Consider the following 15,545-nt stretch of genomic DNA (forward strand, 5'->3'; position numbering starts at 1 on the left):
TGATCATTGTTTTACTGTTAATAATTATAGTAGTTCCAGGCCTAGGTATTAAATTTTTGTGGATAAGGAAAATTAAGAATTTAATTAATGGATTTGCTATAAAGTAGATTAATTAAAAATAATTTTATTTAAATTTTTATGATAAAATATTTGTTTTATGATTTTTTAATTTATTTCATTTATTAAATTATTCATGAATACTAGATTTATAATTTATAATATTATTAGCTTACTTATTTAAAAAAAAAATATTTATTATTTAATAATCAAATAATTTTCAAATTCTTTTAGAAAATTATTTAAAATTTTGAAAAAAAATTATTATATGTAGATCAAATAATACAAAAATAAAAAAAGAAAATTAGTCATGCAAAGTATACATATGTTTTATATTTGTTAAAAAAAAAAGAATAATACAATATTTTAAGTTTTTAGATTGCTTTAATGTTAATATAAAATATTTTTATTTTGTGATCAAATTATTTAATATTTATTGCAATAAAAAATTGTGTATTTTTTGTGTTCTTTTTTACAGAGTTTTATAAATTTATTACACATTAAAATACAATAACATAAATAAAAAGTTAATTCTTTTAACAAATTAATATAACTATTTTAAAATTTTATGAAATTATTTATTTTATAGATAAGGAATTTTGTATATTTTTTGAATAATAATATCAAAGATTTCTTCAATATTTTTGAATTTTCTTTAGGAAAATAATAGTGTTTTCTTCTTAGAGTTTCTCATATGGAATCAGAGTTAATGAAAAGCTAATATCAACTATAGATTGCTCCACTTTACTTTTAATTTTTCTGGATAAAATAATCCAAAAAACAATAAATGGTAAGCATAGACAAACTAAGTATATGTAACCAATTTAGATAAAAGATGTTATATAATCTTAAAACCCTTTATTCATATATTTTTATAGTAATTAAAGGCAGTTGGCTGCTATATTAAATCCATAAGTTATATACTCAAGGTGATAAGATGAATTAGCATAAGAACTAACTTGATTTTACTGGGTAGCATCAAACAGATCTCCTTATTTGAATCTAAACAAAATATCATATGAACTGAATAACTAGAAAATATCTGTAAATAAAGCAATAGTTCCTTATCTTAATATCTATCTAACTGTTTAATAATAATACATTATTTTAAAATTATTTTTATTTAAAAATTTATTTTATTTTTGAATTTAAAAAAAAATTATTTAAAGAATTAATTTACTGGTTGGAGAAGTATTTTATATGCACATTCTATCATAATTATACCCGATACTATTGCATACGTCTTTTTAGAGCAAGTTAATAATTTATGACTTATATGCTTCTGATATTTACTTTTACTAATCAATATCATTTAAAATGTTCTAGAAAAATAGCTTATTATTAGCTAAATATTATGAAAACTGCTAATACATTTCAGGATTTCCATAAATTTACTAAGTTGCCTAAGGGAAATACGGATCCTTTTAATTTAGTAAAGGAGATATTGATAAATAGTCACTCATTAACAACACAAAGCTAAACTAATCAGCTGTCTCAAAAGCATTCTTATACAGATTTAAATATGATGTGAAATCGTTAGTAATTTAGTTTGACATAAGTATTATTCCGATTATCATAACACACCCACTTAAACATATAAACCCGATTATTATCATACCTTTTAGATAGTTAAAACTTGTATTTTTGACTAAAGATATTATTTTTCTTTATGACTGTCTCAAATTTAGAGCATTTTGAATATGGATTTATTTATTTTTTGAGATTTTTTAATCATTTTATGATTATTATTAGATGGAAATTTCTTCTACGTTTCTGTTTTGAGTAAATAGCATATTTTCCACAAAGTCAAAATTCATCCATTTTTAATTAATATCTTAAAGAACATCTTATATTTTTTTTAACTTTTCAATTTCTATATCAACTTCTTGTATATTTATTCTACCTATTAGAAACAAAATCAGGCTTTTAAATTAGTTAAAATATTTCAAACCTAGTAAAGATGCAATAATTTGTATTAATGTAATAATTAAACAAGATGTACCCAAATATATGTATATATTATATAGATTTTATTTTTTTTCAGTCACCTTAAAAAATTAGTAAGACCTTACGCTTTCTCCAGACTGGTAAATAAACATCATATTTTATAACAAAAAGTAAAAATCACTCTAAAGATAATGTTTTTGCTTACTAACAGAACCGCATATAACTTAAGAGCTTTATAAGACTTTGAATTGCAGGTCTATGAAATCAATTGTCTAAAAATTTTATTAACTATATTGATTTAAGTTAAATAAATTAATCACATTTGAATTTTATCAAACAAAAGTAAAAAAAATACTTTTGAAAATATAATTTACTTATTTAGATATGTTACTGCTTTGTAATAAGTATCCTGATTGTTCAAATATGTATTTGTAGTAGTTTAAAATCTATCATTGAATTCTTATAAAAATAGCTGTTTTGCTTATTCACAACTCGCAACTAATGAAGAATAAAGAGATAATTAAGGATCTTAAATAATAAAATTATCTATTTAAAACCTATTGAACGAATTTAGAGTTTGATTCGCAATTAACGGGAAAAAGCCAGACTATTATTACACATTCTTTACATCATCTGTAAATGATTGTAAATTTAAAAGTATTATAATTCCTATGATGAGTGACATTAAAGCAAAAAAAATAATGTATATAGCTTTTAATTATTTAAAATAAAATTAAGCTATGAAAATTGTAAAATAAAAAAATATTTTAATTTACCAGAGAATATCGACATAGATATGCTAAAGATAGTGTTTGTCTTGCTTAATATATTTTGTATAAGAATGTTACTGATACTTCTAAAAGAAGAAGATGCTGAATAGTAGGATTATGATCTTTGAGCATCTAACTCGTTTTTATCAAAAGCATTTTTGTTGCTTATAAGACTTCTTAAAACGAATTCTTATTATCTATTGTGTTTTTTATTGCTTTTTTATCCATTTTCTTACATTTAATTTGAGGATTGCACTTTTTGATTATTTAAATTCTGAAGAGACTTTTAGTTATCATTACTTTTGCTATAATTATCATCTTAGTTCTTTTTGAAAAATGAAACTCTCTTACTATTCAATTTAAATGATTTTCTCTATTTTTCGCAATTGATATCTATTTAGTTTTATGATGATGCAAAAGTTTCAATGTCTCCTTTCACGTTGAGTGGACTATAGATGCCATTCTGTTATGGTGACGATAGTAAGGCTTTTTCATAACAAAGCGTAGGAGAATTAAGTGGAATTAAATTGTGAGAACACATATCATTTCTTTTATAAGATCCTTAAGTTTCATCATATTCTATTTTTTAATCATTTTTTTCAATTATGAGTTATTTATTATCTGTATATTTATCTAAATGCTGTTCTATTTTTATTTAACTTTCGCTTTTTATTTAGTTTTAAGATTAAACATCAAGATAAGTATCATTATTTAACTATTAATTAAGTTATTCTTAGCTTATTATAATGCTATGCTTTTCTATTTGTAAAAAATATTTTAACTATGTATTTGAATTTAAAAAAATATACTTTAGTTTTGGCTTTAATAGATTTACACAAGATTATTTTAAGTTGGATGATTATCTAGAATATCAGAATTATGAGCAATCTAAGTTTTTTAAGGTTTTATAAATATATTTTTAATTTTTAAATTAAACTAAAATATTATGTTACTGGAATGTTGTTAATCTTTAGATTTGTTATTACACTTTCTAAATTTTGAGCTTACAGATTATTTGTGATTTATGGGGATTTTGTTTTATTAAATGATTCAGAATTAGTATATGATGATTCTTCACTAGCTTCAATCTAATTAAATGTAGTTATATAGTTTTGATATTAATTTTAATCATCCAGAGTCTTAGATTCCGAATCCTTCATATTATTTATCTCGATTACGAAGTATTTATTTGAAACAATTTATTTGTTTTGTGAGAAATTTAGCTCCTATTTTTCTAATTTATATTTTATAATCGTTGAGCTATAAATTTGCTCTTCTTCATATTACTTTTAGTTTATCAAATATAAATTAAGTCAATAAATAAATTATATATTTTTTGTATTTTTAAAAAATTATTGTAAATTAATAATAATTATTATTAAAAATTTAACTGTTGTTGTACTCTTTAATAAAATTAATTAGTAGGGAAAATTATTAAAAATAAAATTTTTTCAATAAGGAGTATGTACTAACTATGGTACATAAATAAAAATGAATATTTATCAATTTATTTCTCTTATGAAGGTTGAATTGGTTTTTAAGTTTTAATTTAATAAAAAAATATACTTTTATGTTATTTTGATAAAACAATTCAAAACTTTTAAATTCAAAGTGTGCAGACTAGACATTGCTATCTACCGTTTTGTGAGATTTTTTCTTGGTACCATCGCTGGTAGTAACTAAGAATTTTTCAAGGTTTTAAGAAAGTTCTTAAGCTTTTCGAGGAAAGACTATGTTTTCAACGTATTCTGCTGAATTGCTTGTATTATTTTATTTTTGTTAGTGGAATGAATTGAATTAATAATATTTTACTTAGTGTCTTAATCTAAATTTTGACTAGATTAAAATAAATTTTCAACTTTTTTAGCTAACTTAGGCATCAATATAAATAAATTCAAATTTAGCATTGCCTATGATAGAGTAATTATTTCAGAGTTCTAAATGATTATTTTACATAATTATTTAATTAATTTATATAGCATTATTATAAAAATAAAAGATTAAGCTTACTTATTCCTATTTGCTTTGATTGGTTGTTTTATTATTTCTTTGTTTAAATATTTAATGAAATATTTTTTTTGAAAACCCTTATATCTTTCCTTATGAGTCAAATATTATGTATTACTTGTTAGACTTTAGTTTTAAAACTACACCAAACATACAGAAATCATCATCAAACTAATGAAAGTGGTTTAAATATATGTTAATTGGAAATATGAATCCTTAATAATCTTTGGCAAAAGTTTATTTGCTCCTTTCAAGATAGAGACTAGCACCTCTCTATATCATGTTTTCAATAAGCTAATTATGACACACTGAGATAAAAGGGGGGATGAGCTGCTCTATATGTTAAATTTATTCGAAATCTTTAAGATAGTACCCAAAAAGGTTAGCCTACTCTTATGTTTTTTTACCCAATATCTTGCCTCTTTCTTTAGAGATGCTGATTAAAAAATGCTAAACATTTTAGTTTGCTAAATTATATTAATTTATAATGAAATAGGGCTTTGAGAAATCGCTTTTCTTTAAATTTAGATACTAAGATTCATATTTATAGGATTAACTAAGCTAGTTCATTACAACACATTTATAAATTGAAATTAACTGTTAATTAAAAATATATATATATCAATCAATATTAATATTTCTATTTCTAAAAAAATACCTTGATTACAATAGCGTTCTAATCTAAAGAAATAGTTTTATTGTCATTTGAAAATAGTTCATTAAATTTTTATTTAATTATAAAGCTACTTTTTGAAAAAAGCAATGTCTATTTTGAGAACTGATCTATATTTTCGAAACCATTTTTAACTTTTTACCAATAATCAATTTTACTATTCACAAAACTTATAAAAAGAGGTAATAAATTTTATTTCAAATTTAATGTTTTTTCAACTTCCTTAACTTTAACAGTTTCTTTGATTTGACTATTAGCTTAAGCTTCATGAATCTTAGATATTTTATAAAAAAGATCCTATTTTTCTTCAATCTATTTTTCTATTTTTGCTGATAATACCTTGCTAATAGTTGTGAAATAAAATGAAGATCTCTTATATTTAGCTAAATAACTTTTCAAAATATGATATGCTCTGATAGGATTGTTTCTAAAATTTGTAATGAAAGAAATATATTTTAAATATAGATGTTCCCTTTCATAATCATTTCTAGATATCTTTTTATTATTTAAGAAACGTAAAAATAAATCATCCACAAGAATGAGTAAGTCTTGATAATTGAGATTGTCTTTTTGATCTTTAAAATTCGTTTGCTTGCAGTAGCAGTCCAAAAATACGCACTTCTACTTATGATACCCAAGCAACTAAAATAACTTAAACCTATTGAATTCATTTTTATATTGATCAATTCCAAATCTTACAAGTTCTTCCAAGTAAAAATCTAAGTGCATGTAAAGTCTATTAAATTAGATATTAATTTAGTAAATATGACGTCAATAGTCTTTATATTAACTTGTAGAAAAATAAATAGTTAATTTGCAAATTAATATAGATAATTTTAATTATCCACCAACTAAATTTGGTTTAATTTATCTATCTATTTATAACCAATACTATTTATCTGGAAATTTGAGTGAAAATTAAAAGTTATCTTACAATAAAGAATTAGGTAGAAATTAAAAGATTGCTTTAAAGGTTATAATAAATTAAAATTATTCATGATATTCAAAAAAACTAGATAGTATTTGAGCGTTAGTTAGTATTTGGAAATTGTAAAGTAAGTTAAATTTTAATATAAAATTATAAAAGAAAAATTATTTATTTATTACTTTTCAAAGTTTTCATGAGTAAGGTGAAGAATATTCTCAAGCTAATAATTTTGAATATTGTAAATAAAGTAAGATAGTAACATCATCAAGAAAGCCATAAAATAAAAGAGATCTGTATCATAAATAGTATAATCGTAATTCCAAACACAAATAACTGTGACAGAGACATAAAAGTAGTTGCATCCAATTATGTAGAGCTTGGAAATCATAGAGTTTCTAAAAGGATAGTTGATTATAAGGTCGGCATATAAGATTACTCCTACTATTTATGAAGCAATATAATTTATGCTGCCCTTTGCTAGCGAAATATAGTAAATATATAGGAATACGAACATAGAAAAAAGCTGTGGGATTTACCATTTATTAAATTTTCTCTTTAAAAGATTCGTCTCAAAAAATTCATAGTTCCTAAAAAAAAACATTATCATAATACCAGTGAAAATTGATAGCGCTAATCCAATAGATGCAAATATTATGAGTGCTAAAGATTTTTTTTCACAATTTTACAATCTAAATTCCACTAGAAAACTATTTTAGTTGCATGATAGTAAGGATATATTTATCTCAGCAAATGGAATTTAAAAGATCCAGTAATAAAAAGTAAAAAATACATTTAGCATTTAGTTAATCTTTTTAATATTGCCTCTATTTTACAAAACATAAGGCTTGTAGAATTTCTTTAGAGCTGTCAAGCCAAATAAATAAAAGTAGTACATGTAAGTAATTACCTACATAATCCCAAAAAAAACTAATGTGAGAGTATCTATTCCTTTGATTGAAAGCAAATAAGTCCCTGTAGATATTTCATTTATATGTGCGAATATCTTAAATAGCTGCTCATTTAGTACTCTTTCTTAATCATTACAAAATATGTATCCGCTCAATTAAAAAAAGTAAAATGCTATCACAAATATATAAACTGATTATGGGATTTCAAAATTTGGCCTATCCTCTATCACTTCTAGCATAGTTTTAAAAAAACTTTTGAAGATTGACTTAAATATTTTTTATATCATTTCACCCTAAATCTTTTTTATCTATTTATCTATATATCTATCTATTATTTTATCTATAAAATAACTAAAGATTATATTATATATTTTTGATAAATATTACGTATATTAGCATTAAAATTGTTAGTGTTTAGTTTAATTGATAAATTCACTAAATTCACAAACTATTTCAGTACTACTTTTCATAAACTGATTAGTAATTATTATTTTTAAGATTGATACTCTATTAAATAGTAAATTCATTTCTCACTTTTATATTTTATTTTACATAGTTTTTCTAAACAAACTTATTATCATTTTTATTTTTTTTCTGTATTCAAAAAATATTAATTTCACTGAATAGTTATTGCAGCCTTAAATTAATTAAAGAATGAATAAATCTTTTTTATTAAATAGCTTGGTCTTATGAACATTTTACTATATCTCTTATTTTGATTAACGCAAACAATGAATTAATTTTTAATTCATTAATCACTTTTTTGCTCTATCTTGAAAAATCTCTAAAGTTTATTTTTTTTGAAAATTGTCTTTATTTAATTTTTTTGAGTGGTGATTAATTTAATTTTCAAGATTTACAAACATTTACATCAGTAAATTAGGAAGGAAGTCAAGCTCAAAATATTAAAAATATTAGTAAAACATAAAAAATTTTAAAATAAAAACTTTCTAATGATATTAAAATATATCTGTTATTTCCAAAAGAATAAAAATCATTTTAACATAATTAAAAAGTTGTTTTAAATGATGCTTCATTCAAATGTATTTTTTTAGCAATTAAATAGTTATGAAAATATTGTATTTTTCAAATTTATGCAAATTATTTATAATAAATTTCTTTTTCTTCAAAATTCTTAATTTAAAAGCTCTTTAATGAATAAATTTTATTCATTACTCAAAAATAGATTCATTAATCTTTACTTTTTTTGAAAAACTAGAGTTAAGAAATAATAAAAAATAAGTAAATAAACTAATTAATTTACTAATTAAAAATTTGAGCTTACTTTTAGACAATATGTAATAATTATATTTGTTTTAAAAAGATATTTAAGTATTTTTAAGGTTTTCAAATAAAATATTAACAATAATTAATTGCTAATGATAATTTTATTTATCTGCTAAATATAAATCTACCAATAAGCTTGAATATTTATTTGCAAATTCAATATTTTCCTAAAAATAGTAAAATCTGATAAATTTGAAGATGTTTACAAATAATAAAGATATAAGTGAATGTATGATATATATATACTTACTTGCTTTTTTCTTTTCTTAAAATATAATAGATAATGAGAACACGAACCCAAAAGTATTAGTAAACAGTTTTATCAAATTTACACGTATTATAAAAATATGGAGCAATTATTTTTTTGAAATTTTTGCACAAAAATATTTAAACAACCAATTATTTTTTGTTTCATCTATCAAAATTTACTTACTTACTTACTTACTTACTTACACTTATATGTCTTCAATATTTTTCAATTTTCTTAAGAAAAATTATAGTGTTTTCTTCTTAGAGTTTCTCATATGGAATAAGAGTTAATCCAAAGCTAATATTAACTATTGATTACTTGACTCTTTTTTAAATTTTTATGGAAAGAATAATCCAAAAAACAATAAATGGTAAGCATAGACAAGCTAAGTATATGTAACCAATTTTTATAAAAGATGCTATATAATCTTAAAACCCTTCTTTCATATATTATTTTAGCAATTCAAAGCAGTTTGCTGCTATATCAAATCCATGAGTTATATACTCAAGGTGATATGATGAATGAACATATTGGTTAACATGGTTCTACTTAGCAATATCAAACAGATCTCCTTATTTAAATTTAAATAAAGAATCGTTTGAGCTGAATAGTTAGAAAATATCTGTAAATAATGCTATACCACCTTATCTTAATATTTATCTAACTATTTAATAAAAATATATTATTTTTAAAAATATTTTAATTTAGATGTTTTTTTCAATTTCAAAAAAAAAATATTTTACTGGTTGGAGAAGCATTTTATATGCACATTCTATCATATTTATACCCGACGCTGTTGCACACATCCTATTAGAGCAAGTTAATAATTTAGGACTTATAAGTTTATGATATTTACTTTTACTAATCAATTTCATTTAAAATGTTATAGAAAAATTGCTTACTATTTGTTAAATATTGTGAAAACTACTAATACATATCAGGATTTCCATAAATTTACTATGTTGCCTAAGGGAAATGTGGATCATTTTAATTTAGTATAGGAGATATTGATAAATAGTCACTCATAAATAATGCAAAGCTAAACTAATCAGCTGTCTCAAAAGTATTCTTATATAAATTTAAATATGATGTAAAATCAACATTAATTTAGTTTGACATAAGTATTACTGCAATTATCATAACACACCCACTTAGACATATAAACCCTATTATTATCATACCTCTTATATAGTTAAAACTTGTATTTTTGACTAAAGATATTATTTTTCTTTATGATTGTCTCAAATTGAGAGTATTTTGAATATGGGTTTATTTATTTTTTGAGGTTTTTTATTTATTTTATTAATATTATTATTATTAATTGGATTCTTCTTCTTCATTTTTGTTTTGACTAAATAGCATATTTTCCACAAAGTCGAAATTCATCCACTTTTAATTAATATCCTAAAGTGCATCTTAAAAAACTCTGAGCTTTTCTATTTCTATATCAGCTTCTAGTAAACTCATTCTACCTATTAGAACCAAGATCAGGCTTTTATATTAGTTAAAATATTTCAAACCTAGTAAAGAAGCTATTATTTGTATTAATGTAATAATTAAGCAACAAGTACCTAAAAATATGTATAAATTAGATTGATTTTATTTTTTTTCATTTACTAAAGAAAATTAGTAGGATCTTACGATTTCTCCAGACTGGTAAATATATATCATATTTTATAACAAAAAGTAAAAATCACTCTAGAGATACAGCTTTTATTTACCAACAGAACCACAAATAGCTTAAGAGCTTTATAAGACTTTAAATTACATATCTATGAAATCAATTGTTTCAAAAGTTTATTAGCTGTTTTTATAATAGTTAAATAAATAAATAAATCAATTAAATTTGAACTTCATCAAATAAAAAGTAAAAAAATATGTTTGAATATAATTTACTTATTTAGATATGTTACTGTTTTATAATAGGTATCCTGATTGTTCAAATAAGTACTGGTAGTAGTTTAAAATCTATCATTGAATTCCTATAAGAATAGCTATTTTACTGCTTCACAGCTTTCAATTAAAGAAGAATAAAGAGTTTATTAAGGATCATCTTAAATAATAAAATTTTCCATTTAAAATCTGCTGAAAGAATTTAGAGTTTGGTTTGCAATTAATGGTAAAAAGCCAGACTACTCTTACACCTTCTTTACATCATCTGAAAAGGATTATAAATTCAAAAGTATTATAATTCCTATGATGAGCGACATTAAAGCAAAAAAAGTAATGTATATTACTTTTAATTATTCATTTATAATAAAATTAATTAAGTTATGAAAATTGTAAAAAATGTATAATTACCTGAGAATATCTACATAGCTACACTAAAGATAGTGTTTGTCTTGCCTATTATATTTTGGATAAGGACATTGCTGATACTTCTAAAAGAAGAAACTGCCGAATAACAAGATTATGATCTTTGAGCATCTAACTCATTTTAGTCAAAATTATTTTTGTTGCTTATTAGCCTTCTTAAAACGAATTCTTATTGCCTAGTGTGCTTTTTATGGTTTTTTTAGCCGTTTTCTTAAATTTAATCTAAGGGTTTCACATTTAAGTTTTGAAATGACTTTTAGTTATCATCATTATTATTGTCATATTAATTCTTTTTAAAAAATGAAGCTCTTTTGCCGTTAAATTTAAATGAATTTCTTTATTTTTCACTATTCATAATTATTTAATCTTAGTTTTAAGATACTATAAAACTTTCAATATCTCCTTTCATATTGAGTGGACTAAAAAGGCCATTTTGCATTGACTATGATAGCAAGCTTTTTTCATTACAAAGCGTTGGAGAATTAAGTGGAGTAAAATTTGGAGAACAAATGCCATTTATTTTAGAAGATCCTTAAGTTTCATCTTAATCTATTTTTTAATCGTTTTCTTTATTTGTGGATTATTTTTTATCAATGTATTTATCTATATGCTGTTCTAAATTTCCTAAGCTTTTTATTTTTTCTTAAGATTAATCTACACGAAACGTATCTTAATTTTATTATTAGTTAAGTTATTCTTAACTTAATATAATACTTTGATTTTCTATAAATAAAAAAAAATTAAAAAAATGATCATTTTTATTTAAAAAAATATACTTTTATTTTTGTTTAAATAAAATGATACAAGATTGTTTTAAGTTAAGTCTTAGTCTAGCATATCAGGATTATGAGATATCGATAATTTTTCGTTATAGGAATCTTCCTATTTAATTTATAAATATTTTTTGCATTTTAAATTAAACAAAAATATTTTTTTACTTAATTGTGATTGATCTATAGATTTGCCATTACTCTATCGAAATGTTTAGCTTGCAGATTATTTGCGATTTATGGGCAATTTGTTTTATCAAATGCTACAGAATTAGCATATTAAGAATCTTCACTATCCTCAATCTAATTAAACGTATTTATTTAGTTTTGAAAATGATTCTAATCAATCATGGGTTTCTATCCCTAATCTATCATATTATTTATCTCTATTACATAATATTTATTAGAAACTATCTATTTATTTTATATAAATTTTAGCTCCTATTTTTCTAATTTAAATTTTATCAGCGTTGAGCTATAAATTTGTTCTTCTTCATATGACTTTTATTTAAATAAATAAATTATTTATTTGCTCTTTGTGTTTATTTTTAAAGCTTTTGAAAATTTGTAAGAATTTTTAATTAGAAATTGATTAAAAATAGTAAAGTCAGTAAGTTAGTCAGTCAGTCAGTCAGTATACACTCTTGAATGATAATGATAAATAAAAAGTATTATTTTTTGATTGAGAGAATAAAACTTTCAAATAAATTTCTTTTCTTACCAAATAGTAATAATTATTATTGGAATTATATTTTTGTTTTTTAGAGGGTTTTTATTTAAAAAAAATAAATTGTCAATTTTAATCTAATATTGTAAAAAAATAATAAATAAAATTTATTATCCTCTCCTTATTCAAAGAGTACCCTCCGAGGCTCATAAATTATAATAAATTTTTATCTATTTATGTCCCTTGTTATGATTAAATTGGTTATTAACGAATTTAATAAATAAAATATACTTTTATGTTATTTTGATAAAACTATTCATAGCTTGTAAATCCAATGTGCTCAGACTAGACGCTTTCGTTAGTAATTTTTTGAGATTTTTTCAATGCACCCCCTTTGATGGTAGTAGCTAAGAATTTTTCAAGGTTTTAAGAAAGCTCTTAAGCCTTTCTAGGAAAGACTATGTTTTCAATGTATTCTTCTGAATTACTTGTAACATTTTATATATATTTTGTTAGTGGATTTGATTTGATTGAATTAATAATATTTTACTTATTCTCCTATTCTAAATCTTCACAAGATTAAAATAAATTTTCAACATTTTAAGCTAATTTTGGCATTAGTACAAACAAATTTAAATTTAGCATGGCCTATGATAAAGTAATCACTTCACAATCCTAATTGATTATTTTACATAAATAAATTTATTAATCAAATTAATTTATTTAGTATTATTTTAAAAATAAAAAAATAAAGTTTACTTATTCCTGCTTGATTAATTTGTTTTTTATATCGTTTCTTTACTTGAATATTTAATGAAATATTTTTTTTGAAAACCCTTTTATCTTTCCTTATTAGTCAAATATTATATATTACTTGCTAGATTTTAGTTTTAAAACTACACCAAACATACAGAAATCATCATCGTACTAGTGGAAGTGGTCTAAATATATATTAATTGGAAATATAAATCCTTAACAGCTTTTGGCAAACGTTTATTTGCTCCTTTAGAGATAGAGTGTGGCGCCTCTCTATATCATATTTTCAATGAGTTAATTATGACACACTGATATAAAAGGGGGGATGAGTTGGTCTATAAACTAAATTTATTCAAAATCTTTAAGGTAATATCCAAAAAGGTTAGCCTACTCTTAAGTTTTTTTACTCAATATCTTGCCTCTTTCTTTAGAGATGCTTATTACAAAATGCTAAACATTTTAATCTGCTAAATTATATTAATTTATAGTGAAATAGGGTTTAGAGAAATCGTTTTTCTTTAAGCTTATAAACAGAGTTTCATATTTATAGGATTAACTAAGCTAGTTCATTACAATGCATTTATAAATTGAGATTAGCTGTTAATTAAATAAATAAATAAAAAAATATACTCTAGAAAATTTCTATTTCTAAAAAAATACCTTGGCTACAATCGCATTCTCATCCAAAGAAATCAATTTATTTTCATTTGAAAATAACTCGTTAAAATTTTATTGAATTATAAAGCTTTTTTTTGAAAAAAGCATTGTCTACTTCGAAAACTAATCTATATTATCAAAACCGTTTATAACTCTCTACCAATAATCAATTTTGCTTTTCACAAAACTGATAAAAAGAGGTAATAAATTTTATTTTAAACTTAATGTTTATTCAACTTCCTTGGTTTTAACCGTTTCTTTAATTTTGCTATTAGCTTAAGCTTCATTTATCTTAGATATTTAATAAAAAAGGTGCTACTTTTCTTCAATTTATTTTTCTATTTTTGCTGATAAAACTTTGCTAATTGTTGCAAAATAAAATGAAGATTTCTTATATTTAGCTAAATAGCTTTTCAAAACATAATATGCTCTGATAGGATTGTTTCTATAATTTGTAATGAAAGAAATATATTTTAAATATAGATGTTCCCTTTCATAATCATTTTTAGATATTATTTTACTATTCAAGAATTGTAAAAATAAATCATCCACTAGAATGAGCAAGTCTTAATAGTTGAGATTGTCCTTATGATCTTTGAAATTAGTTCGTTTGCAGTAACAATCCAAAAATATGCATTTCTATTTATGGTATCCTAACAATTAAAATAACTTAAACCTATTGAATTCATTTTTATATTGATCGATTCCAAATCTTACAAGTTCCTCCAAGTAAAAATCTAAATGCATGTACAGCCTATTAAATAAGATATGAATATTTAATAAATATGGTGTCAAAACTGATTATGTTACTTGTAGAATAATAAATAGTTAATTTGTAAATTAAAAAAGAAAATTTAATTATTGACCAACCAAATTTGACTTATTTTTTGATATTAATTATTTTCAATAACATTAATCTTGGGAATTTTAGTGGCAAATAAAAATTATCTTACAATTAAGAATAAGGTAGAAATTAATTAAAAGACTGTGTTAAAGGTTATAATAAATTCAAATTATTTGTGATAATCAAGAAAATGTGAGAATATTTGAGAGTATGTTAGCATCGGAAATTGTTAAGTAAAGTAAAATAAAGTAATTTATAATTAACTTATAAAAGAAAATATGATTTATATTACATTTCAAAGTTTTCATGAGTAAGGTGAAGAATATTTTCAAGCTAATAATTTTGGATGTTGTAAAGAAAATAAGACAGTAACATCATCAAGAAAGCCATAAAATAAAAGAGATCGCTATCGTAAATAGTATAATCGTAGTTCCAAACACAAATAACTGTGACAGAGACATAAAAGTAGTTGCATCCAATTATGTAAAGCTTGGAGATCAAAGAGTTTCTAAAAGGATAATTCATTATAAGGTCAGCATATAAAATTACTCCTACCATTTATGAAGCAATATAATTTATACTGCCCTTTGTTAGCGAAATGTAGTATATATATAGGAATACAAACATAGAAAAAAGCTGAGGGATTTGCCATTTATTAAATTTTCTCTTTAAATAATTTTTCTCAAAAAATTCATAGTTCCTAAAAAA

The 15,545-nt window shown here is 22.2% G+C and overlaps 3 protein-coding genes across 3 annotated transcripts; all 3 read right to left on the bottom strand. All coding sequences in view use genetic code 6, as the record gives it.

Moving 5' to 3' along the window:
• Positions 1-692: 692 nt before the first annotated feature.
• TTHERM_00069570 (transmembrane protein, putative) lies at positions 693-7,623 on the bottom strand (the record flags this gene model as incomplete). The annotated part of the gene is made up of 11 exons (XM_001007795.2): positions 6,562-7,623; positions 5,440-6,190; positions 4,785-5,378; positions 4,587-4,711; positions 4,341-4,533; positions 3,728-4,060; positions 3,584-3,662; positions 2,781-3,533; positions 2,379-2,715; positions 1,238-2,292; positions 693-1,141 (listed from the first exon to the last, which is right to left on the bottom strand). Exons 1-11 carry the CDS (start codon positions 7,575-7,577, stop codon positions 693-695), a joined length of 5,685 nt encoding a protein of 1,894 aa, XP_001007795.2. The 5' UTR covers positions 7,578-7,623.
• Positions 7,624-9,042: 1,419 nt separating this feature from the next.
• TTHERM_000069559 (transmembrane protein, putative) lies at positions 9,043-12,288 on the bottom strand (the record flags this gene model as incomplete). The annotated part of the gene is made up of 8 exons (XM_012795556.1): positions 9,043-9,491; positions 9,571-9,895; positions 9,956-10,319; positions 10,536-10,631; positions 10,724-11,063; positions 11,129-11,866; positions 11,920-12,025; positions 12,082-12,288. 8 exons carry the CDS (start codon positions 12,286-12,288, stop codon positions 9,043-9,045), a joined length of 2,625 nt encoding a protein of 874 aa, XP_012651010.1.
• Positions 12,289-12,786: 498 nt separating this feature from the next.
• TTHERM_00069560 (transmembrane protein, putative) lies at positions 12,787-15,395 on the bottom strand (the record flags this gene model as incomplete). Its single annotated transcript, XM_001007794.2, has 5 exons — positions 12,787-12,822; positions 12,872-13,255; positions 13,340-13,933; positions 13,997-14,747; positions 15,130-15,395. The coding sequence occupies 5 exons, from the start codon at positions 15,393-15,395 to the stop codon at positions 12,787-12,789; spliced, it is 2,031 nt and encodes a 676-aa protein (XP_001007794.2).
• Positions 15,396-15,545: the final 150 nt, after the last annotated feature.

The sequence above is a fragment of the Tetrahymena thermophila genome, assembly GCF_000189635.1.
Source record: "Tetrahymena thermophila SB210 genomic scaffold scf_8254811, whole genome shotgun sequence".
In the NCBI taxonomy this organism is placed as follows: Eukaryota; Ciliophora; class Oligohymenophorea; order Hymenostomatida; family Tetrahymenidae; genus Tetrahymena; species Tetrahymena thermophila.